The sequence below is a fragment of the Rutilus rutilus genome, assembly GCF_951802725.1.
Source record: "Rutilus rutilus genome assembly, chromosome: 9".
NCBI classification, from domain to species: Eukaryota; Metazoa; Chordata; class Actinopteri; order Cypriniformes; family Leuciscidae; genus Rutilus; species Rutilus rutilus.
In genome coordinates this window covers 20,013,554-20,038,035 of record NC_140223.1, presented here as the reverse complement: position 1 = coordinate 20,038,035, position 24,482 = coordinate 20,013,554, and the positions used below count along the sequence as shown (strand labels likewise).

The 24,482-nt window shown below is 37.1% G+C and overlaps 1 protein-coding gene across 1 annotated transcript in view; it reads right to left on the bottom strand.

Moving 5' to 3' along the window:
- lrrc75a (leucine rich repeat containing 75A) overlaps positions 1-24,482 on the bottom strand; it is a 31,657-nt gene that overhangs the window by 704 nt on the left and 6,471 nt on the right. The window contains exons 3-4 of the mRNA XM_084419966.1: positions 20,836-20,948; positions 1-1,518 (exon numbers count right to left, since the gene is read on the bottom strand). The exon at positions 1-1,518 is cut by the window's left edge and continues 704 nt beyond it. Coding sequence (XP_084276092.1) covers positions 690-1,518; positions 20,836-20,948 — 942 coding nt within the window. The 3' untranslated portion in view covers positions 1-689. The remainder of the gene's footprint in view (positions 1,519-20,835; positions 20,949-24,482) is intronic.

Below are 24,482 nucleotides of genomic sequence, written 5' to 3'. Positions count from 1 at the left end.
TGTCAAGTAACAACAACAGAATATCAGCATTATATATACTGTGTAGCCAAACGACACTTTGTTTAGCGAGTCTTTTCTCTTTGGCTTCAGTCCCGCTGCTCTTATCATACAAACACGTTCATTTTGGGCCAACACTGTGACAAGAGATTTTGGTTTTCCACTGTATAAATTAGGGGCACTTAATATGATCTCATCTGCGTCCCATCCACCTGACACCCGGGACATGCATATTCACTGGGTGATACTGAATAGAATTTAAGTTGTTTTCCACTGCAGGAGAAAATGTGATGCTTGCAACAATCAGATGCATAGATGGACACATTGATTCATGAAACCCAAGCCAATCTGCTTATATCCAAGCATGTTAAAACCGATCACATCTACACACATGCCTCTCCAGCAGGGTTTTGAACAGGCACATAGGCACAGAGGTTCATGGTTATGACAGTGAAGGGGAAAACCTGAATGAGAAAGAATATTTGATATTTTTGTACCTCACAAGTAATTCATTTCTCCTTTGCAACAACAGACAACCGCTACGATTGTTAAACCTATAAAACCTGCAGAATCACATGACTTCTTGGACAACCCAGTCTGAAAACAAGCCTGTCACACTCTTCGTTGCACTCTCTTTTTCTTAAAGGGACTAAGGTTATATAGCCTCTAATCAAATTAGACAGTGGCTTTAATCAGGTAGGGTTGTCCGAATGACATGCTAACTGGTCAGGGACAGAGTCTTCTCTTAAAGGCTCAATGGCTCCAGAGGAGTGCTGTGACTGACTGGAGCAAGACAGATGGGAAGACTGGCTTTGAAAGTACTCTTCACCCTCTGCTTTGGGCGGCCTCTTCTCTTTGCTCCACTTTGCGACGGGATCTTTTACCAACCGCTGCTCCTCCAAGGTCCACAAACTGTCTTCCTCGTCCTCCTTGCCCTGCACCTCCCTGTCAAAGTCCAGCAACTCCTCCATCATGTCTTCGATCTCCATTTCACCGTCAATCTCTTCTTCTACCTCAGATCTGAGCTCTCCCATGCTCTCTGTCCTGTTCGTATCATCGGCGTCGTCCTCATCCACTCGGCCCTCCGGCTCGCTGGCCTGGCTCTCGCCGAACTCAAGGATGGTGGGAAGGTTGCCTTTTTTGGGGCAGCGCTTGCGCAGGCTCACTAGAAACGGTTGTGGGAGGGAGAAGATGTCCACGTTGTTCCCCAGGTCGATCCAGGTGACGCTGGGGAACCTGTCCGGGTCCTTCAGCGTGTCCGTGAGCTCTTTGAGCACTGCACGGGTCAGCCTGTTGCCATTGAGGGCCAGAGTCTCGAGGCGGGGAAGGGACGCCAGCGTGGGGAGGAGCAGGAGGAAGGCATCGTCTGTGAGCTCGGTGAAGCCCAGCTCTATGCTGCCGATGCGGGACGCGTGGTGATGAAGGTAGGCACTGAGACGCTCCATGTCTTTCACTCCAAGAGGGATGCCAGACAGGTCTAATGCCCCACTGGATGGAGTGCTTGAAAGAGCTGATTTCAGACTAGGGAAAAGAAGCAGACGGAGAGTAAGAATGTGTGTGGATGTGGGGGAATTAACTTTTTATTGAATTTTATAAATCAGAACCGGAGGAGAGAATATATTAACTAATATTAAATATTAACTGGAGGAAGAAAATAGTAAGAATTCTAAAATTTCAAGAAGTTAATAAGGAAACTAGGACACACTTGCTGGTTGGCTGGTAATTTTATTAGGAACTGAAAAAAACATTATGTGGCAAGTTTGTAGTTTGAATTTGAAAGTTTATATATATTATATATATACTTTGGGTCACCTTATTTAGCTTTTTAATGTATTGTATAAATAAACTTTGACTGGACTTTACCATCTAGGATGTCTAAAGTTTTTAATCTCTCTCCAAAACTCCATGTAGAATTTTAGGGCTATTCATCACATCAAACCACTAAAATGAATATATCTATCTATAAATTACAGAAACATCTGTCTGTCTGTCTGTCTGTCTGTCTGTCTGTCTGTCTGTCTGTCTGTCTGTCTGTCTGTGTGTGTGTCTGTGTGTGTGTTAACCACATATCTCTCGAACCGTTAGTCCGATGGATTTCAAACTTGACAGGTGTCTTGCTACGGGCACGAGTAAGTGCAGTGCCAAGTTTGACGTTGTTTGGATGAGAAATGCAAAAGATATCATTTTTAGAAGGTTGTGGTTTAAAAATAAACATTCTGACAATCTGTCAGCTACACTGTTTACTTCTGAATATTATCGTTTGGTTCCAAAACGTGATAAATCCATTTTGATTAATTTGAGTAAAAATGTGTTTTCATTACCAAGAAAGTGGCAAGATGAAAACCACTATTTTCTGTTTCAAACTTTCACATAGCATCTTTAGGTTATAATATCATAAAAAATTCAAATCCAGATTTGGATTTTCAAAGATTTATTATAAAAACTGATTATTTTCCCCAAAAAATGCAATAAATTCATGACACTTTTTTCTTTAAAATGCTATCATATTGAAACTGTTGAAATCAGCCGTCGCTAAGAAATATCTCCTGAACTTTTTTGACGGCGATCAGCTCACAAAAACTGATTTTGCACGGGCACTTTGCACTGCTCCCTGAATCGTGACGTGCTTATTCATTTGTGGATGTAAACTGAATCTGTAAGTCAGCTATGCTGTTTACTTCTGAATATTATATTTCATTCTGGTGCGCTTAACGTTATCGCTGCTGTGTAATAGTAGCCTATGCTATTCACCAACTAAACATATCCTATTCAATGTGTTCACAGTCTCTTTCACGGGCATCATTTGTAGTACCCTATTCACAAACTGTTTGCTCAAAAATAGCGTTTTCTCGGAGTTCACTGTGTGCTTTCTACCATGCACAAATAAAAATATCACTGAACTTTTGCTGTGTAATTGTAACAATGAGCATTCAAACACACCAAACCAACAATTACTAAAAACACACAAAAACTGATTTTGCACGGGCACTTTACACTGCTCCCTGAATCGACACGCTTATTCATTTGTGGATGTTAACTGAATCTATATGTCAGCTATGCTGTTTACTTCTGAATATTATATTTCATTCTGGTGCGCTTAACGTTATCGCTACTGTGTTATAGTAGCCTATGCTATTCACCAACTAAACATATCCTATTCAATGCGTTCACAGTCTCTTTCACGGACATCATTTGTAGTTGCCTATTCACAAACTGTTCACTGTTCACTGTGTGCTTTCTACCATGCACAAATAAAAATGTCACTGAACTTTTGCTGTGTAATTGTAACAATGAGCATTCAATCACACCAAACCAACAATTACTAAAAACACACACAAAAACTGATTTTGCACGGGTATTTTGCACTAGTGAGGAATAAATTCACAATATATCTTATTCATGTTCTTATGACAGATGCAATTTAGCTGAAATCCTGCAAATAAAGAAATAAAATAAAACAATTAAAGGGGCGGTATAATGCCCTTTTCACAAGATGTAAAATAAGTCTTTGATGTCCCCAGAGTGTGTATGTGAAGTTTTAGCTCAAAATACCCCACAGATATTTTTATATAGCATGTTAAAACTGTCACTTTTTGAGGGTGAGCAAAAACGCACAATTTTGTGTCTGTCCCTTTAAATGCAAATGAGCTGCTGCTCCCAAAAAGAGGGGGGAGAACTTGTGTCCTTTCACCTCACACAGACATGCACTGAACATTTCCAAACTTTTAACCTTTTATGTTCAAACTGGAGTCAGACAAAGATGGAGAGACTAAAGAAGTGACAACATGTAGAAGCAACAGGACATTTCTGTCAAATGGTTATTTGAAGAATGTATGCAGCTGATGTGGAGTTAACTATCTTCAAGTCATTGATTAGCATATTCTGTCATGATAATGGTGTTCCGGGGGCGGGGTTTATGTAAATTCTAGGGTTTGTGATGTCACTAACCCGGGAGGAAGCTCGTGTAGTCCCTACCAGCCGTTTGTTGTAGTCCTTAAAAAAACGATTTCTTTAAAAGCAAATATCTCCCTTTGCTTTGAACTTTGAGCATCGTAACTTTACAGATGTTGTTTATGCTCAAACAGCAACATTACACACTAACTAAAGTTAGAAAAGTGAAATCATAATCAACCACCCTTTTAAATAAAATTAAATAAAACAATCAAAATTTTAATTAAATAATTGAATTAAAATAACACAAAATACCGTTTGTGGACATTATTAAGGCAACAAATATTTATGGCCATTACATTTTCCTTTTACTGACATTGGCAGCTGTGGCAACAACTTCTCACATATTTAAATGGCCTCTTCCAGAATCCTATGCTGTAAAACCTTTCAGTGTGGACATTTCCTGTGGCAACAACATTCTATTGTTCAAAATGTATTATAATTAGACTGTGACAACTATCTCTGCTCTCTGATCTGGTTACAGATTTCTACAAATGAAAGTACTTCAAAGCTAGAGTAATTTAAACAGTCAATAGTGCCTGAAGAAGACGTGTAGGGCAGGGGCAAACTGAAAGCTGAACTGTATATGAGTAGAGCAAAAAGGGCATTCGAAACTGTTGAGGAACTCAATTTTATAATAATAAAAGAGATCGACAATGCAGTTTAATTTATTGAAACCCAAACCAGCGTTAACTTTTCTCTTTTTTTTAACTCAAAGATGATCAATGACTCATATCGGCTCACCGAGAGTAATTGAGATCTGATTGAAAGGATTCATTTTCTGTAAATGCATTACAGATTCAAAACAGCTCCTGCAATACGAACAGCATAGAATTTAAGAGTTCATTTAATCATGATGTCGGCTGTTATTTGTCAAGTATGGATTAAGAACCTACAAGAGATAGATAAATGGAGTGATAGTGGGGAACAGAAGAAGAAGGCAGGAAGAGAAGCTGATTTATTAAGTAAAAGAGAACAAATGCATTGCTGTAACCGCTGCACATGCAGCAAACTCATAATCAGCTCAGTGTGTCACCACAGCTTGCCAGTGTGAGAATGAAGAGAGAAAGAGTGAAAGCGAGAACAGAAACGGCAAGAATACTAATTCGTAATGTGGCCATCATTAATTCACACCAGGACATGCATATATCTTATTGAACTGGCATTTGAGGAAGAGAGACGAATAATAACATCCTGATTTAACATGCTATGTTCATTCTGAATGATATATTTCCAGCCCTGCTATGATCCTGTCATTGAGCTAGCAAATAAAACAGCAGCAATGTCAAGGAAATGGCTAAAGCAGAACAGGATATCAACTCTCCTGATATTACTGGCAAGCATCCCGAATCCCACGCTCTTTAAGAGAAATAAGCATTTCCCTCTCTCAGCAACCTCACCCTGAATGCATCTGACCCACTTATATTCTCTTCACAGCATTTGATCATATCCAAAAGGAGTGATGCTAAGCAGAAGTATTAAAATGATCTGTTAGCAAAATGATATTTGTCATGTGACTTTTATAACTTTAGAAAACAACTTGAAAAGTATTTCAAAAGCATTTAAAAAACTTTTCCATAATAATATTTGTTACATTGTTCTTTATAAAACCCTCTCAAATGGATTATTTGCATGGCCCGTTGACTGTCAGTTGGCACAGCTTTTTTAATGCCTTTTTGTTTTTTTCCCAATCCCATATTTTAGTAATCATCATACATTATGTATCATTCCAAAGCTTAAACATTCTAAATTCGTTCTGTGAAAATTGGACATTGTGTTACCATGGAAAAGGTCCTTTAAATCCTCTTAGCTGGCTCAATTTTTGTGATATCAACTTCAAATTTGGAGCACAATTTGATTAGATATATGGCTTTGATTTTCTAGAAATTAGAGTCCACATTATTTTGTAATATATATATATAGTATAAAATAAAGTTTAGTTCACATGTAAACTTCTACAACTTCTTTACACTTTCAATACTTCTTTAAAAAGAGACCAACCTTAGGTCTGCATTCCAAAGCATTCATAAATTATAACCATTTAAGTTTAGATTTATGCTCAAAAAGGGGGTTGTAGAATCCTTTGCAGATTTCTACAAATCACTCTACAAAAATTGTGATACTTGCTCTGACGATAATATTCTGGCAGCGTTCCTAAATAATACACAATTGAATGAGTTAACAGAGACAATGGCAAAGGATCTGGATGAACCTATTAAAGAAAGTGAAATAATTGAGACAATCTCTACATTAAAGAATAATAAAAGCCCAGGACCCGACGGATAAAAACTTTAAAGAACTAGTTTCTCCGCTCTTATTAAGAGCATATCATTATGCGCTGCAATCTGGTACAGTGGCGCCCTCGTGGAGGGATGCAACCATTGTTGTAATTCACAAAGAGGGCAAAGATCCTGCCAAATGTCAGTCATATTGGCCTATTTCATTGTTAAATAGTGATCTACGAATATTGACTGCCATTCTTGCCAAAAGGGTAAATAAATGAGTTAGTCAAATTATACACTCACCTAAAGGATTATTAGGAACACCTGTTCAATTTCTCATTAATGCAATTATCTAATCAACCAATCACATGGCAGTTGCTTCAATGCATTTAGGGGTGTGGTCCTGGTCAAGACAATCTCCTGAACTCCAAACTGAATGTCAGAATGGGAAAGAAAGGTGATTTAAGCAATTTTGAGCGTGGCATGGTTGTTGGTGCCAGACGGGCCGGTCTGAGTATTTCACAATCTGTTCAGTTACTGGGATTTTCACGCACAACCATTTCTAGGGTTTACAAAGAATGGTGTGAAAAGGGAAAAACATCCAGTATGCGGCAGTCCTGTGGGCGAAAATGCTTTGTTGATGCTAGAGGTCAGAGGAGAATGGGCAGACTGATTCAAGCTGATAGAAGAGCAACTGTGACTGAAATAACCACTCGTTACAACCGAGGTATGCAGCAAAGCATTTGTGAAGCCACAACACGCACAACCTTGAGGCGAATGGGCTACAACAGCAGAAGACCCCACCGGGTACCACTCATATCCACTACAAATAGGAAAAAGAGGCTACAATTTGCACGAGCTCACCAAAATTGGACAGTTGAAGACTGGAAAAATGTTGCCTGGTCTGATGAGTCTCGATTTCTGTTGAGACATTCAGATGGTAGAGTCAGAATTTGGCGTAAACAGAATGAGAACATGGATCCATCATGCCTTGTTACCACTGTGCAGGCTGGTGGTGGTGGTGTAATGGTGTGGGGGATGTTTTCTTGGCACACTTTAGGCCCCTTAGTGCCAATTGGGCATAGTTTAAATGCCACGGCCTACCTGAGCATTGTTTCTGACCATGTCCATCCCTTTATGACCACCATGTACCCATCCTCTGAAGGCTACTTCCAGCAGGATAATGCACCATGTCACAAAGCTCGAATCATTTCAAATTGGTTTCTTGAACATGACAATGAGTTCACTGTACTAAAATGGCCCCCACAGTCACCAGATCTCAACCCAATAGAGCATCTTTGGGATGTGGTGGAACGGGAGCTTCGTGCCCTGGATGTGGATCCCACAAATCTCCATCAACTGCAAGATGCTATCCTATCAATATGGGCCAACATTTCTAAAGAATGCTTTCAGCACCTTGTTGAATCAATGCCACGTAGAATTAAGGCAGTTCTGAAGGCGAAAGGGGGTCAAACACAGTATTAGTATGGTGTTCCTAATAATCCTTTAGGTGAGTGTACATCCGGACCAAACCGGATTTATCCCAGAGAGATATTATGGAAATAATCTTCGTAGAGCGTTAAATATTATGAGCTATACAAAGTCTACAGGTGCAAAGGCAGTATTCTTATCACTTGATGCTCATAAGGCATTTGATCAGGTATCTTGGCAGTATCTGATCCAAACTCTTAAACGGTTTAAATTTGGCCCCAATTTCATAAAGTGGGTTCAAACACTCTACACAAATCCACTCGCCTCAGTGAGAGTTAACGGTTGTAGATCTGGACGCTTTACTCTAGAACGTGGATGCAGACAAGGATGTTCATTGTCGCCCTTGCTGTTTGCTATCAGCATCGTACCCCTTGCTCAACTCATTAGGGACGACAGTGCAATTAAGGGAATTGTAATTGGAGGAGAGGAACATAAGTTGTCATTATACGCCGATGATGTCCTACTTTTCCTAACAGAACCTGAGACAACAATTCTTATTTAAAAAAGCTAATTCTCAAGTATGGGTACTACTCTGGATATAAAGTGAATATGGATAAAACTGAGGCCATAGATGTTAATGGTCAAATTTCAAAACAAATCCAAATTAAAAGCAGGTTCAAATGGCCAAAGAATGGGTTTAAATACCTGGGCATCTTTATTCCCTCCTCTTTGGACCAGTTATACGATACAAACTATAAAAAAGTGATTACAAATATTAGTGAAGATTTAAATCGTTGGACAGCTCTCCCTCTCTCTCTGATTGGCCGCGTTGAATCTATTCGTATGAATGTCCTGCCGAGATTACTCTATTTGTTTCAGATGTTACCCATAGAAGTGCCAAAATCTGTCTTTGATTTGCTTAATAAAATAATTTCTGAATTTGTTTGGCAAGGAAACCGGCCAAGAATAAGGCTTAAAATAATACAATCACCTAAAACAAATGGCGGGCTGGGACTCCCAAACTTTAGGTTTTACTTCAGGGCAGCTCAATTGAGGCCCCTGGTTTCATGGATGAGAGAAGACACACAAACCCGGTGGACCATTTTCCAGTGTATCATTAAAAAATGCCTCCATGGGTGAATGGACCAAAGCTACTTAAAAAATTTGGAGAACTATACAAAGATCATTTGGTTTGTCAAAGAAAATCTCATCCGCAGCCAGCATTGGCTATCTTAATGACTTTGCACCATCTCGTAAAGACGTGGGTTTCAAAAAGTGGTCTCAATATGGACTTGATTATCTGCACCAATTATTTCATGATGACACACTTAAATCATTCGAACAAATAAGAAATGAATTTATACTCCCAAGGTCTGAATTTTTTAGATATTTACAACTGAGACATTTCCTCACAACGCATAAGGATCTAGAAATTAAAACCCTCCCCAACAGAAGTTTGTTTTAAAGAAATACAAATTGGACGTGCGGTCAAAAAAATTATTTCTAAAGGATATCTATTATTTTTGACTAAGAATTCAAATAACACATTACAGATCAAGGAAAAATGGGAGGCCGAAATTAATGAAACAGTTCCTCTTGAAACTTGGGAGGAAGCTTGTGGAGAGGTACATCTTGTGACCAACTCTTATGTCTGGAGGGAATTCAAATGGAAGATAATAACCAGATTTTTTTCGAACCCCACAGATAATTACAAAATGGAATCCATCCTGCTCAGACAAGTGCTGGAGAAATTGTGGCCAACATGTTGTTAACCACACCCATATTTTGTGGTCATGTCCAAAACGAAGAAATTACTGGAAAGATATATTTGATGCCCTTAAAGAAATCTTCCATTGTGAAATCCCAGAAGACCCCATAATAGCCCTTCTAGGTGTGCGTCCAGAGGGCCTTGAGGGTAGAGCTAAAATATATTTATTACAAATTTTACTCGCTGCAGCCATTAAGTGTATTACATGCAGATGGTTAAAACCCGACCCTCCATCATACAACGCTTGGATTCAAAAAGTATGGGAGTCGTACGAAATGGAACAAATCACATTTGCATTACGACTTCAGAAAACGGTTTTCTTAAAGAGGTGGGCCCCTGTAATGCCTTTACAACCCAGTGATCATGAGTTAGGCTATACTGTCATATCCACCCTGTGTTCATCTCTGACTTTCTCCATTCCTTTAAAAAAACAAAAAAAAATGTCTTTCCTCCCCCTGTACTAGGTGTATTTGTTTTCATTCTCTGTATAATGTGTACGATATAATTAAGTTTTGAAGAATTGTCAATATTGTGGAAACATAATGGACTAACATGTTAAAACCCAATGCCATACTGTATTGTATGTAATGCTGTGGTTCTAAATAAAAATATAAGTAAAAAAAAAAAAAAAAAAGGGGGGGTTGTGAGAGTTAACAAGTTAAATAACTCTCCAGTCTGAGGAATCATTGGTTACATACAGTGCTATGCATAAGTTTAGACACCCATGCTAAAGTTGACTAAAAAGAGGAATAAAAAATCATCTTTTGGAAACTGAACTTAATGCCTTAGTTTAAAAAATTAGGAAAAATCCAACCTTTAAGGACACCAATTTTCTTTGTGAATGAATAATGTATCGTAAATAAATAAATGTTCTCCTTAAAATACAGGGTGCATAAGTTTGGACACCCCTATGTTAAATTCCCATAGAGGCAGGCAGATTTTTATTTTTAAAGGCCAGTTACTTCATGGATCCAGGATACTATGCATCCTGATAAAGTTCCCTTGGCCTTTGGAATTAAAATAGCCCCACATCATCACATAGCCTTCACCATACCTAGAGATTGGCATGGTTTTATTTCAGTTAGCCTAATAGCTGGTTTGATTTGCATTGAGAGATGATCTTATGGAAAGTACCCCATGCCAATCTCTAGGTATGGTGAAGGCTATGTGATGATGTGGGGCTATTTTAATTCCAAAGGCCAAGGGAACTTTATCAGGATGCATAGTATCCTAAAAAATAAATTAAAAAAAATACTTAAAAATAAAAATCTGCCTGCCTCTATGGGAATTTAACATAGGGGTGTCCAAACTTATGCACCCTGTATTTTAAGGAAGAACATTTATTTTTTTACGATACATTATTCATTCACAAAGAAAATTGGTGTCCTTAAAGGTTGGATTTTTCCTAATTTTTTTAATTAAGGCATTAAGTTCAATTTCCAAAAGATGATTTTTTATTCCTCTTTTTAGTCAACTTTAGCATGGGTGTCTAAACTTATGCATAGCACTGTATAATCTTACCCAAGTAATCTTTCCTGTACTTTATTTTCATTTATTACATGGCTTGGTTGAATTCCAATGTAGAATGCGGTCTGTTATTTCTTGATAACAGACCGCTGCGAAGTATAACACACCGTTGCCATGAAAAACAGAGCGTTGCTATGGACGCAGGATTCTAACCGTAGAGACGGAACGGACTATTTTCTTTAGCGGAAGCAATACAATCGTTTTTAAATCGATAAACTCCTTTTTAAATCAATATTTTGTGTCAAATTATTGATTTATTTGGTAGGTAGCCATGTAATAAGCGGGATAATGTAGAGTGAGGCGGTTGTTATAGCGAATACAACCCCTTCAGGCTGATTCAAGACCCCTCCGCTTCGCGTCAGGATCCTGATCAGCCTGTCGGGGTTGTATTCGCTATAACAACCGCCTCACTCTACATTATCCCTTACATGCAACATATGACACCAAAGCAGCTTTTGACTGCTTAGAAAGCACCTGAGTTATTTAAGCTGGAAAGGATAATCAGAGAGATTTTGCAATCTACGTAATGTTTAATTTATTTAATGCAGCTTTTTAATTTATCTGAAATTTAAATCACTCTTCAATTTGAAAAAAAGCAGATAGTGACAAGCAATACATTTTGTCTACCACATGTCTCGATTTCTACAGTTAGAACGGTGTCTTTACTTCCAGCACTCATTTATTTTCTCACACAAGACTAATTATTGACCCGTCAGCAGGTGTGTGTGCTGTGAAAAATCCTCTTTTCCTGTGAAACTAAATGAAATCAGGTGATTACTTCAGTGTGATAGATTGGAAAGACGGTTCGACTTAATTACCGAAGATAATAAGGTTGAAGTTTCTCATTTCTCAGCTATACAGAAATGAACCCTTTCGATTACTGAAGATAAAGCAAAGACTCTGAGCAGCAGGTGGGTGGGAGGGTGTCAGAGATGCGCCATCCTGAATTGCATTGTTACAACTCATTCACATGCTGTTAAAGAGGAAAAGAGAAAAAGCAAAACACCCAACCCATAAAATCATTTTTATGTTGTCTATAAAAAGTGGTAAAAAAGACATAAATCCATAATTTACATAGCTGGATACATTATATATGCAGTATTCTTCAAAGTTTGGGGTCAGTATGCATTAAATCACCGCTTACACAAAAAAAATTAAGCAGCACAACTGTTTTCAACATTGATAATAATAAGAGATGTTTCTTGAGCTGCAAATCAGCATATTAGAATGATTTCTAAAGGATCATGTGACACTGAAGACTGGAGTAATTTGCCATCACAGGAATAAATTACATTTTAAAATATATTCAAATAGAAGACAGTTATTTAAACCGGAGATAATGTTTCAAACTATTACTATTTTTTACTGTATTTTCATCAAATAAATGTAGCCTTGGTGAGCATAAGAGATGTCTTTCAAAAACGTAAAACATAAATAATAATAATTACTGACCCTGAATGTAGATTTAATGTAGGTGAATAAAAATGGCCTTGACCCTCAGATAATATGTTGAAGACTCTTCCATAATAAGTGTGGTAATTATGACTGAGTGCAGATTCTATCATACTGTTCTATTCTCCAACACACTGGAAAGGTGTGTGACTGTCCGAGCAAAATAAAGGATTACCATCATTGAAATAATACCTGAAATAAACCTTCTTTTGCAGTGTATGCAAGGATGACTGAATGTGCGGACTATTTATTTTAGTTAACATTTAGCTTAGTATGATGTAGAACATATCCTATAATTTAAAATAGCAAGCACTTTCCATGAATACAGTACACAACATAATTTTTTTTTTTTTTTTTTTACAGCATGCTGGGAAGACAAACAAATAACCTCAATCCATTTTCTCAATTTTTATAAATACTTTTTACACTTGCAAAAATTGAGAACTTCATATAAAACAAAAAACGCTAACATAATATTCAGTTGACTTCCAGAGATTGACAACTAACATTTTTATGACGTTTAGGCTCAATTTTATAGCCAATTTGTGCAAAGTGCCAGCAGTTTTGTTTAAGCTCTTTGTGTAATAAGTTTATGTTAATTTTAAAAGCTGACTTCAAGCTATTTCACATTGTCTTTTGCCAATCAGCTCTTTTACTCAGCCTCTCAGGCATCAGTAACTCTGACATGACAGCTTTCTGGATGGCTATGTAAATCAATGCAACATCAATGTTAAGACATCATTAATTGGAGGCCACGTGCAAAACGGAAAGTCAAAGTCACTGCTAGAATAAAGAGAGACAGGGAATGAAATTGAGAAAGCCAGATATGCTGACAGTTGTAAGGAACATGACAGGAATGAATACCAATAGCCTATTGCATTATCATGCCACATTCAGAACCTGCTGTTTCTGCACTCAGGCAGTAAAGAGCGTGAGCAGACAAGGACAAGACGACAACAAGAGAAAAAGAGGCACAAAATGGAGAGCTTAAGCTACTAAATCTAGCAAAAGGCAGAACTGTGAGGTAATCTCTTGGGGAGAGGTGGCATTAGAAAGACTCAAGAAAATAGAGGGATGAGAAATAGGAGGGGAAATTTAGAAGGCAGAAAGAATTCAGCAGACATGCCTGAGAGATGACAGTATGATTTCACAACAGCCCATATTCCACACCCTCTTCTAGTCCTATTTTATATTCCCAAATCCTTTTTTCGTTTAACACAGCTCTCTATCTTTCTTCTCCCCTCACAGTTAAACAATTCTAGCTATCAAATACCATGCAGACCGACGAGTTTGCCATTAATGGGTGTTATGGAGGCTGATCATATGTTAAAGCTAGATAAAACATCTGGAGATGATGGTCTAGAAAGCTCCAGCCTGCCTGTGTTGAGATGAGGAAGACATTCTTTACTGGCTCAGCTGCTTGTTATCGACTGCAGACGCTTCACCACATGCAGACCAGTGCAATGCACTTCACATTTCAGCCCAGCTATAACTCAACAATAGAGGTCATGTAGTAGGTCTACGGCATATCAGATTCCACTTAGCAGGTTTTGTTTCGAAGAAGCGATCCAAATACACCTAACAATATTTTTAGTCCACACAACAGCAGGTTTCAGATATCTTGCGTTCGTAAAGACCTGTTTATATTGTTTGCATTTAACAATTTGACAATCAACTTACAGTGGGTACGGAAAGTATTCAGACCTCCTTAAATTTTTCACTCTTTGTTATATTGCAGCCATTTGCTAAAATCATTTAAGTTCTTTTTTTTTTATTGTACACACAGCACCCCATATTGACAGAAAAACACAGAATTGTTGACATTTTTGCACAATGGGGGGGGGGGGGGGGGGGGTGTTCAGCTGCAGGGACAGGACGACTGGTTGCAATCGAGGGAAAGATGAATGGGGTCAAGTACAGGGATATCCTGGACGAAAACCTTCTCCAGAGTGCTCTGGACCTCAGACTGGGCCGAAGGTTCACCTTCCAACAAGACAATGACCCTAAGCACACAGCTAAAATAACGAAGGAGTGGCTTCACAACAACTCCGTGACTGTTCTTGACTGGCCCAGCCAGAGCCCTGACTTAAACCCAATTGAGCATCTCTGGAGAGACCTGAAAATGGCTGTCCACCAACGTTTACCATCCAACCTGACAGAACTGGAGAGGATCTGCAAGGAGGAATGGCAGGGGATACCCAAATCCAGGTGTGAAAAACTTGTTGCATCTTTCCCAAAAAGACTCATGGCTGTATTAGATCAAAAGGGTGCTTCTACTAAATACTGAGCAAAGGGTCTGAATACTTAGGACCATGTGATATTTCAGTTTTTCTTTTTTAATAAATGTGCAAAAATGTCAACAATTCTGTGTTTTTCTGTCAATATGGGGTGCTGTGTGTACAATAATGAGGAAAAAAAGAAGAACTTAAATGATTTTAGCAAATGGCTGCAATATAACAAAGAGTGAAAAATTTAAGGGGATCTGAATACTTTCCGTACCCACTGTATACTGCATTTGGGCAATATCCTGCAAAAAAAAGTTGCTGCCTTCAATTTTTAAGTACAATCAACTTGGATGTTTAAGTCATTTCAACTTAAATTACATTAAACTGACTTAAAAAAAATAGTTGAATCTTGTAAAGCTTGTTGAAAATTACTTAACTTAAGCAATGATAAAACATATGTGTCATAATTTTTACAGTGTATATACCACTGTGCTAATAGATACACTTTAATGTATACAAATACAGTCTGTATTTACACTTAAGATTACACTTAAGATAACAGATTAACAAATCCGGAGCAGATGTATAATTTCCTCCAGGTATATGTAGAATTGCAAATCAGAATTGATGTAGCTTCAATGTAAATATTTGCATGCAGGCACATAGATAAAACTGCACATACACTATGAGTAATGCAATGCTCACATAAACATGCATACCGCAGCCAAACATCTGTTGCGTATGAATTCTCTAAGAGAAAATGAGACACCTGTCTGAGAGACTGTCTCACTCTGATCTATGGAGGAGGTTAAGGTCATGTTAGCACTTAGCCAACACTACAGCGGAGAGGGTGGAATCATTAAGGGAAAGAGAAAGGGTAACCAAAGGAGACATAAAATGAGTTAAAAATATAATCATTATGAATACTTGGATATTTTTCAGTGCTGTTATTGTTAACTAAAACTATTTAAAATGGTTTTCGTTCATTAAAACAAAGCTGAAATTAAATTAATGAAAAACTTAAAAAACGTACATGAAAATTAGAAATGTACTAAAATTACTAAAACTTAAACTGAAATAAAAATAAATTAAACCTAAAATTAAAAATGACAAAAGCACATACAATTATAGAAACTTAAACTAAATTTAAAATGCAAGCTGAAAATATAAAAATAAAAGCTAATTTATCAATAAATACTATAATATTATATACAGAATAAAAAATGCTGAATAAAAAATTTTCCACCCAGAGGATGCTCTTTCAAAGCTCACATTTAATGTGTCTATTTCGTCTCAGATGTTTTGCCTAACAAAAAAAAAAAACAAGAAAAAAAAAAAAAACTTGATTTAGAAATGTTTGAGATTCTATTGAAAGTTTGAGACATTGCTGAGATAGCTTCTGAAACTCTAGAGAGGACACATTTGAGATTACTGGAGACTTTTTCTCAGGAGAAAAATCTGAGAAAGAGGTCAAGCTCCAAAAAAGGAAAAACTATAAAAACATCACAAAAGTAGTCCATATGACTAGTTCACTATATTGCAAGTCATCTCAAGTCATATGGGATCTTAATTTGAGAAACAGACCAAAGTTGTTATTCAGTGAAAATCTGTAGTGTCACCATTCACTTTCAATGTATGGAAATGAGAAGCTTAGACATTTTACTATAAATTACTATATATAGTAATTTAGGGGACCTGATACCACAACTGAAATAAAGGACTGTTTGCAGTTTAAAAATTGATAATTTTTATTTATTTAATTAAACCTTTTAAGTTGCAAACAATATTTTGTTGAGTTCTGTTGACATCATAATGTCGATCATTACATAAACTTAATTTAATGTGTGATTTAAACTAAATGTTTTGTGTTAATTGTTTATTTATTTGTTTTTTAAATTAAGCTGTAGTAACTTCATTAAATTGTCTTGATAACTTTGAAAATGAACATTGGATTTCTAGTTCCCAGCAAGCTTTGCATAGGTCCGGATAAGGAGAATAAATGTTGGAATTAAGTGTTATTTTATTTGTTTTTAGTAAAGGGAAATACCTGTTAGTGTTTAATGTTTGACATTTAAAAAAGTAGATTTTATGTTGAAGTTTTTGTGGTTACCATTGTGCTGAAGAGACTGTGAAGGTAAACACTACATTGCAGTAGTGGATCCTGACCGTAAATTTAGGTAGGTTCTGGGTCTTAGCGCTAGTTTATGATAAACATTTTGTAAGCTTTATTTTCTAATAGCTGAACACGTGCAGGCAGCAGAGGTCTAATGTCATTGCATTATTCAGCCTGAGGGTGGCGCTCTAATGTTGACTGAAAGGCTTTAAATACACACATCACACACATTGGACGCAATCTTAGAATTGCAATTAATGCAGTATTTATTGCCTCCGAATGTTGTTTTAGAATGTCACAAGTCGTGGAGGAATTCCGGTGAGGAATAGAAAGTCATGTCTATTCTCAGAAAAAACATAAAACAAACACAACAGAACTATATAAAAGCTGTTCATGTGAGCATGTTTAAACAAAAGGATTTAGTACTTATTACTTAATTTGATACACTAATACACATAGGAAAAACAGACAGAGGTTTACGTAAGGTAATGTGAAAATAAGTGGGGCAGTCTGAAATCTGCCCCAATGGCTCTAAACTAGAGCGTGCTGCAGTTCCATTTTTCACCACAGATTTACACTAGAAACCGTGGGGCGCTGTAGAGCTGAGGAGGACTCTGCCCTGCTTACTACAAACATAAAACATGCATGCCGAAGCCATGCGCTAGATTTTAATATATCCTGCTCACTTTACAACTTAAAGTCGAGAAAATCCAAAACATATTTGTTGTAGAATGCTGAACACTTTTACAATTTGTTATTGATTCAGTTTACATAGAGGTCTATGTTTTGGATGAATATTTTAGTGGGGCATGCATAAATAATTTGGTTACAGACGAGCTGTGGCTGCTACATTGACTATAAACTATAAACAATGGCTGCGCTAATGCCAGTGACAAGTAATATCTTACTTGGTCATTAAATTTACAAGCTAAATAAGTTACATTTAGCAATAAATAAACTAGATACAATGAATTGGTTCCAGGGCTGTTAAAGGTAGATGTTAAAGGGGTGGTTGATTATGATTTCACTTTTCTAACTTTAGTTAGTGTGTAATTTTGCTGTTTGAGCATAAACAACACCTGCAAAATTACAAAGCTCAAAGCAAAAGAAGATAAATTCTTTTAAAGAAAACTGTTTTTTTAAGGACTACAACAAACGGCTGGTAGGGACTACATGACATTCCTCCCGGGTTAGTGACATCACTAATCCTAAAATTTACATAAACCCCGCCCCCGAGAACATACAGTCTATGTTGAGAAGAGGAAGAGTTGTTGTAGTAGAGCACATTTGTGAGTCTGCTCAAGCTGTCGCATCCGTCTTTTCACATGTAATACAGTACGTAACACAAATGCAATAGCATGTCACTCTGTAGGCATCTTACAACATTTCCCACACGAGTGATTTTATAGATTATCATGACAGAATATGCTAATCAAAGACTTGAAGATAGTTAACTCCACATCAGCAACATAAATTCATCAACTAACCATTCAGAAACGTCATGTTGCATTCTACATGTTGTCACTTCTTCTTGAGTTTTTAAACATAAATGCAGAACAGTTTCTGACATTTTAGTGTTTGTCTGTGTGAGGTAATCGGAGCTACTAACACACACACACACACAAGCTCTTGAAGCTCCGCCCTATGTGCTGGAAGCAGCAGCTCATTTGCACTTAAAGGGACACACACAAAACGTTTTTACTGACCCTCAAAAAGGGACAATTTTAACATACTGTAAAAAATAATTTGTGGGGTATTTTGAACTAAAACTTCACATACACACTCTGGGGACAACAGAGACTTATTTTACATATTGTAAAAAAGGGGGCATTATACCACCCCTTTAAATGTTTTAGGAGACTGAATTTTCATTTTAGTTAATCTATTCCCTTGTTTTTCTTTCCTGTTTGCACCTTCAGGCTTTGAAATTATTAGAACTCCTATTTCTCCTGGACAGCCTCATTATTAATGATCTGATGAAATCACATCAGTAAACTCAGAGTTCAGGTAGAACAAACAAAAGCGCTCGAGGAAGTTCAAACAGAGAATAAGGAGAGCCACAGAGGCACACCAGCATCAACAGCACGGGCAACTGAGAAACACTTCTCTTTTTAAACCCCAACAGCTGCATTCACATCTGCGACAATAACCCACACCCACCGTAAACATCACAAGGGGTAACAAATGGAGGGCCATGTGTGGTGTGACTCAGACAAACGACGGTGAACCCGGTGAAGATTAGACAACACAACCAGAGTGGATAAAAAGGAGAAGCTATTGAATCCGGTCTACACATAAACACATACCTTCACATTCCAGCTTTACCACAGCAGTCAATGCAGTGAATGAACTGCGGTAGGGGAGATCAGCTGATTTATCCTTGCATACATAAGTTTAAGGACACCACTAGTGAGTTAAGCACGGAGTAAAGGCTTAAGCTCATCTAAAGTGTATCCATCGACACAGGAAATAAATAAAGCCTAGTATTTCCTCATTACACAGTCTGTATTTTGACTATATTAATGGCAGCTGGAAAGGAGCCACATAAGTATGAGTCTACACCACAGAACCATGTGTTAGCAAAAAAAAACCACACAGCACGCAGTGGGAGGCTGCTCTTTCATTCACTGACTCAATCTGCAGATTCAACAGCTCTTTTCATCAATGGACGGAGGCGAAACCGCTAAAAGCCCAGTTGAGGAGCCAATTCACAGGTGATGAGATTTGGATGGTATACACAGCTGTTCTGGAGATATAAGATATTGTGTATTAAAACTATTTAAGAATATCGGGACTGTAGGACCCAACCCAAACCTCAAATGAGACGCTCCATTAGCCATGTGGTTTTTAAAGCGTAATTAATCCCTAAGTGCTGACGAATCAGTACAGGGACAAACAACTGGCAAAGCGATGATTCATTTTGACTGCCTGCTCTACAAAGTCAGAAAGCCTTTTATTTTAAAACCAACTAATTAGCTTAATTAATGAACAAAGCGAGGCACTTGCGAGCCACTAGGCTACTCCATGTGGGTTGAAGAAAATGAGCATCAATACAATTTATAATGTAGCGTAGAATGTAACGTTTTCATGTGAAATTAAAGTACGTATGTCCCAATAGAGAGCTAGACGGCAGAAAGAAAATGAGAAAATAAAAGAAACAAAAGAGGAAAAAGAGAGAGAAAGAAAAGAGACGACAAAAAGAAAAGTGTTCCCGCGGTAAATAAATGTCCATTCATAAAAATCATTTTGATAAATATCGACTAGCTAACGAATCACTGAATCATTTGTGAATCGACTCATTGAAAAGATTCAACTTAAAAGAATGATTCACTCAAAAATGGTAAATTACTATGGTTTGTGAGCAAGTTTTACCCAAGTTTTAATTTTAGTCTAAATTGCTTGTTCTTGCCTGTAAACCACTTGAACTGCATTGATTTATTTGGAAAATTTGCTATATATATATAATTTGATTGATACACAAGAGCAAAATAGCATCTCAAATATTTGAGAACATATATTGAGCAAATATTTGATATCTAGAAAAATGTATATTCAAAATAGAAGTTATAATATAAAATATTATTATTTGATTCGATTTCAAATAAATGCTGTTCTTTTATGCTGTTTCTTGATATTAAAGCAACACAACTGTTTTCAACATTTATAATAATAAGAAATGTTTCATGATCAGCAAATCAGCATATTAGAATGACTTGATGACTTGAAGGATCATGGGAAAGTAAAGACTGGAATAATGGCTGCAACTTTGCCATCACAGGAATAAACTGCATTTAGACAACAGTTATCTTAAATTGTAACAGTATTTCATAATATTACTGTGTTTTTGATTAAATAAATAAAGAACAGTAGTAGTGTATGTGATAACTAGAAAGATATGTGTATTGACTATAGACATATACACTTTTAATATTACAATCAAATTATTATTATTTTTTAATTATTACCAGGTTTTACATAATCGTGGGAACCCTGGTAAAAGAGACAAATCAAGATGAAACAAGAATAGAAGCACTGTAAACTGAGGTTTAAAAAAAAAACCTGTTGTTGTATTGAGTAAAGTAAGGCAGCATTTGCCCTCACAGCCTAAATCTGAGACCCCCTCTCTGCCTGTCAGTTCTGCTTTCTCACCAGGACTGTGGCTTCCTCTTCAGCAGCCCCTGCCGTCTCCACTGGGAGTGTGGGCTCAGGTGGTAGGTCAGCTGACGACAAACCTTCTCCATGGAACCCAAAGCATCTCCCTCCTGACAAAGATGGAAAGAGAGAGAGATCGCATCAATCAAGCTGTAACACACAGCAGGTTAATGGGGACTGGCAGAAGATCAGGGTCTCTGAGCCCTCAAGGTAAAATACTAATTTTTTTTTGACATTTGTGATGACAGGAGCAAAGCAAATGGACTGACCGATATATCACAAACTCATTCTGACTATATCATTAGGTCATCTGAGGTTCTGTGAATGTGTATGTGTGGGATTTGGTGTCCATGGTGAAACGCATTAGCAAGTAATATATTAGTGGCATATTGATGTATTGTACAGCCATCTCTGGAAAGCTTTATTATTTTTACGCATATTCATCACTGCCTAAAGCAATCCAATTTGCAGACACACCACCTCAAGTAACTGCCACACTCCTCTAGGCAGAAACTATTTCTGCCAATGCTTAAAACATAAGTTACCGAAAAAGAAAAGCACCGCATACTCTTGCAGGGTTGTCAATAATTAAACTGAATTATTTAATAATTATTTAATTATTCTGGCTGATAACCAATAGCTGATAAATATTACAGATCAAAATCCCTTGCTTTAAATGCTACAAATGAAAATAGGCTTCACAACTTTATAATGTAGAGTATGAAAAATGGATATTCATTTTGAAATTTACCAAAGATTACATTTAATTGCGTAAATTAATTAGATACATTTAAAGTTTAAATTTAAGTTTAAGTGAGTGTAACTGAGATGACAGTAAAAGTTCATTTATATGTAAAAAAAAAAAAAGAGTGAATTACACAATTAAATATCCAATAACAACTGATACAGCAATTAATTAATTTTTTAAAAATTAAGTCAAAAATATGGAATCAATATATGATGCTTCCATAATTAAATCTGAACCATTATGCTGTGATCAGTGTTGTTTTTGTTAAAACTATTACAAATGATTTTGTTAATTGAAATATAGCCAGAATAAATCAAATATAGATTGGCAACTAACTAAAATGTTGAAAAGTTGAACCATTAAAATGACTAAAACTAAAGAAATTAATGCTAAATAGAAATGTAAAAAAAAAGACTAAAACTGAAAATATATTTAAAAAAAAATATATAAATCAAAATATTAATAAATACTTCAATAGTATATAAATAATACTAAAATAACATTGACTATGATATTGGAACACATTTCATATTATGAGGAACTGCAAAGATGAAACCTTGGATATGAGTTTTTATTTTTTCAATGTCCATTCTAACAGTAATTTTGTCTTGTCATGTTAATCACAACTGAAATGTACAGAGGTTTATCACTGTAATAACACTGATTTGCTTCAGGTAATAAATCAGGTTCAGTGCACTGCAGGGGATGAGAGGGCACTGCTCATACCTGACTAGATTACCAATTATCTATATTTTCATGTATTAACTCTAGGCTCAACCTAGGAACCTAACCCACAAAATTATCTCTACATGTAGAGTGGTTGCGAAAACTCAGAGGGTCGGGACCAAATTGCCATAGGTCTTACCCTGGGCCAAATGAGATTTGTTTTTGCCCTGAATCCAAGATAACAGTAACATAGTATTTCATCAAGGGCACATTGTCTGTGCTCAGGTGTCTGTATCCGTACTGGAAACATCAATATGTAAATCAATCCCGCCATCACGTCTCTCTGCTGCACCAGGTCTTGACCTCTGCAGTGGATCAGAGATAGAACTATGCCTGTGGATATTAAGATGTCTGGAAAACGCACCTTATTTGTTGGTAAAGCCTAGTTGCTGCTGACGGTGAGATTAACAGTGCCACATGGCTGGTCAGCTCTGGTGCGCATCCCCCTGCAGACAGACACTGGGTCCCCAGGCGGTGTAATCATACACCCAGCTTGCTCTGACAGCTCTGAGTGTAACAGACAGCCCAGCTTTCCTTTCGTCACATCACTGAGCTCGTCTCTACTTTGTCTCCCTCCATTGCTATTTACAATAACATCACTTAGAGCAATGTCACCTTACACACACGCGCAAAGTCTCACTCTTCCCACTGTTAGTTAACATTTCATTATGTCTGCTTGGTTAAAAAAGTGATTGCATATGCATGTTTCTGAGGCTGGATACCATTTTTTTGCAATAATTTCCAGGTCATGGACTTGCCATCTGTCCAGGGTTTTTCTACCGCATGGGACCTGAGATGCTGGGATAGTCTCCAGCCCTCCTAGTTTGGAGAGTGGATGGATCCATGGATGTCTAGTTCACATTTCAGCATAAAAGCATCAAATGAAAAATATGTTGTTGTTTTTTTACATATTTGTACATAAATATATACATATATGTTTGGGGTCAGCAAAGTCTCTTATGCTTGATTTATTAGATCAATAATAGTAAAACAGTAACATTGTGAAATATTATTACAATTTAAAATAATTGATTTCTATTTTAATATATTTAAAAATCTAATTTATTCCTGTGTTGACAACGCTGAATGCGTCACATGATCCTTCAGAAATCATTCTAATATGCTGATTTGTTGCTCAAGAAGCATTTTTTATAATTATCAATGCTGAAAACGTTGTGCTGCATAATCTTTTTTGTGGAATCCTGATACCTTTTCCCATTATTCTTTGATAAATAGATAAAAAGAACAGCATTTATTTGAAATAGAAATATTTTGTAACATTATAAATGCCTTTACTGTCACTTTTGATCAATTTAATGCATCCTTGCTGAATACAAGTATCAAGTTTAACTGAGACCTATATACTGTATATACAAATATATACACTCACCTAAAGGATTATTAGGAACACCATACTAATACTGTGTTTGACCCCTTTCGCCTTCAGAACTGCCTTAATTCTACGTGGAATTGATTCAACAAGGTGCTGAAAGCATTCTTTAGAAATGTTGGCCCATATTGATAGGATAGCATCTTGCAGTTGATGGAGATTTGTGGGATGCACATCCAGGGCACGAAGCTCCCGTTCCACCACATCCCAAAGATGCTCTATTGGGTTGAGATCTGGTGACTGTGGGGGCCATTTTAGTACAGTGAACTCATTGTCATGTTCAAGAAACCAATTTGAAATGATTCGAGCTTTGTGACATGGTGCATTATCCTGCTGGAAGTAGCCATCAGAGGATGGGTACATGGTGGTCATAAAGGGATGGACATGGTCAGAAACAATGCTCAGGTAGGCCGTGGCATTTAAACGATGCCCAATTGGCACTAAGGGGCCTAAAGTGTGCCAAGAAAACATCCCCCACACCATTACACCACCACCACCAGCCTGCACAGTGGTAACAAGGCATGATGGATCCATGTTCTCATTCTGTTTACGCCAAATTCTGACTCTACCATCTGAATGTCTCAACAGAAATCGAGACTCATCAGACCAGGCAACATTTTTCCAGTCTTCAACTGTCCAATTTTGGTGAGCTCGTGCAAATTGTAGCCTCTTTTTCCTATTTGTAGTGGAGATGAGTGGTACCCGGTGGGGTCTTCTGTTGTTGTAGCCCATCCGCCTCAAGGTTGTGCGTCTTGTGGCTTCACAAATGCTTTGCTGCAT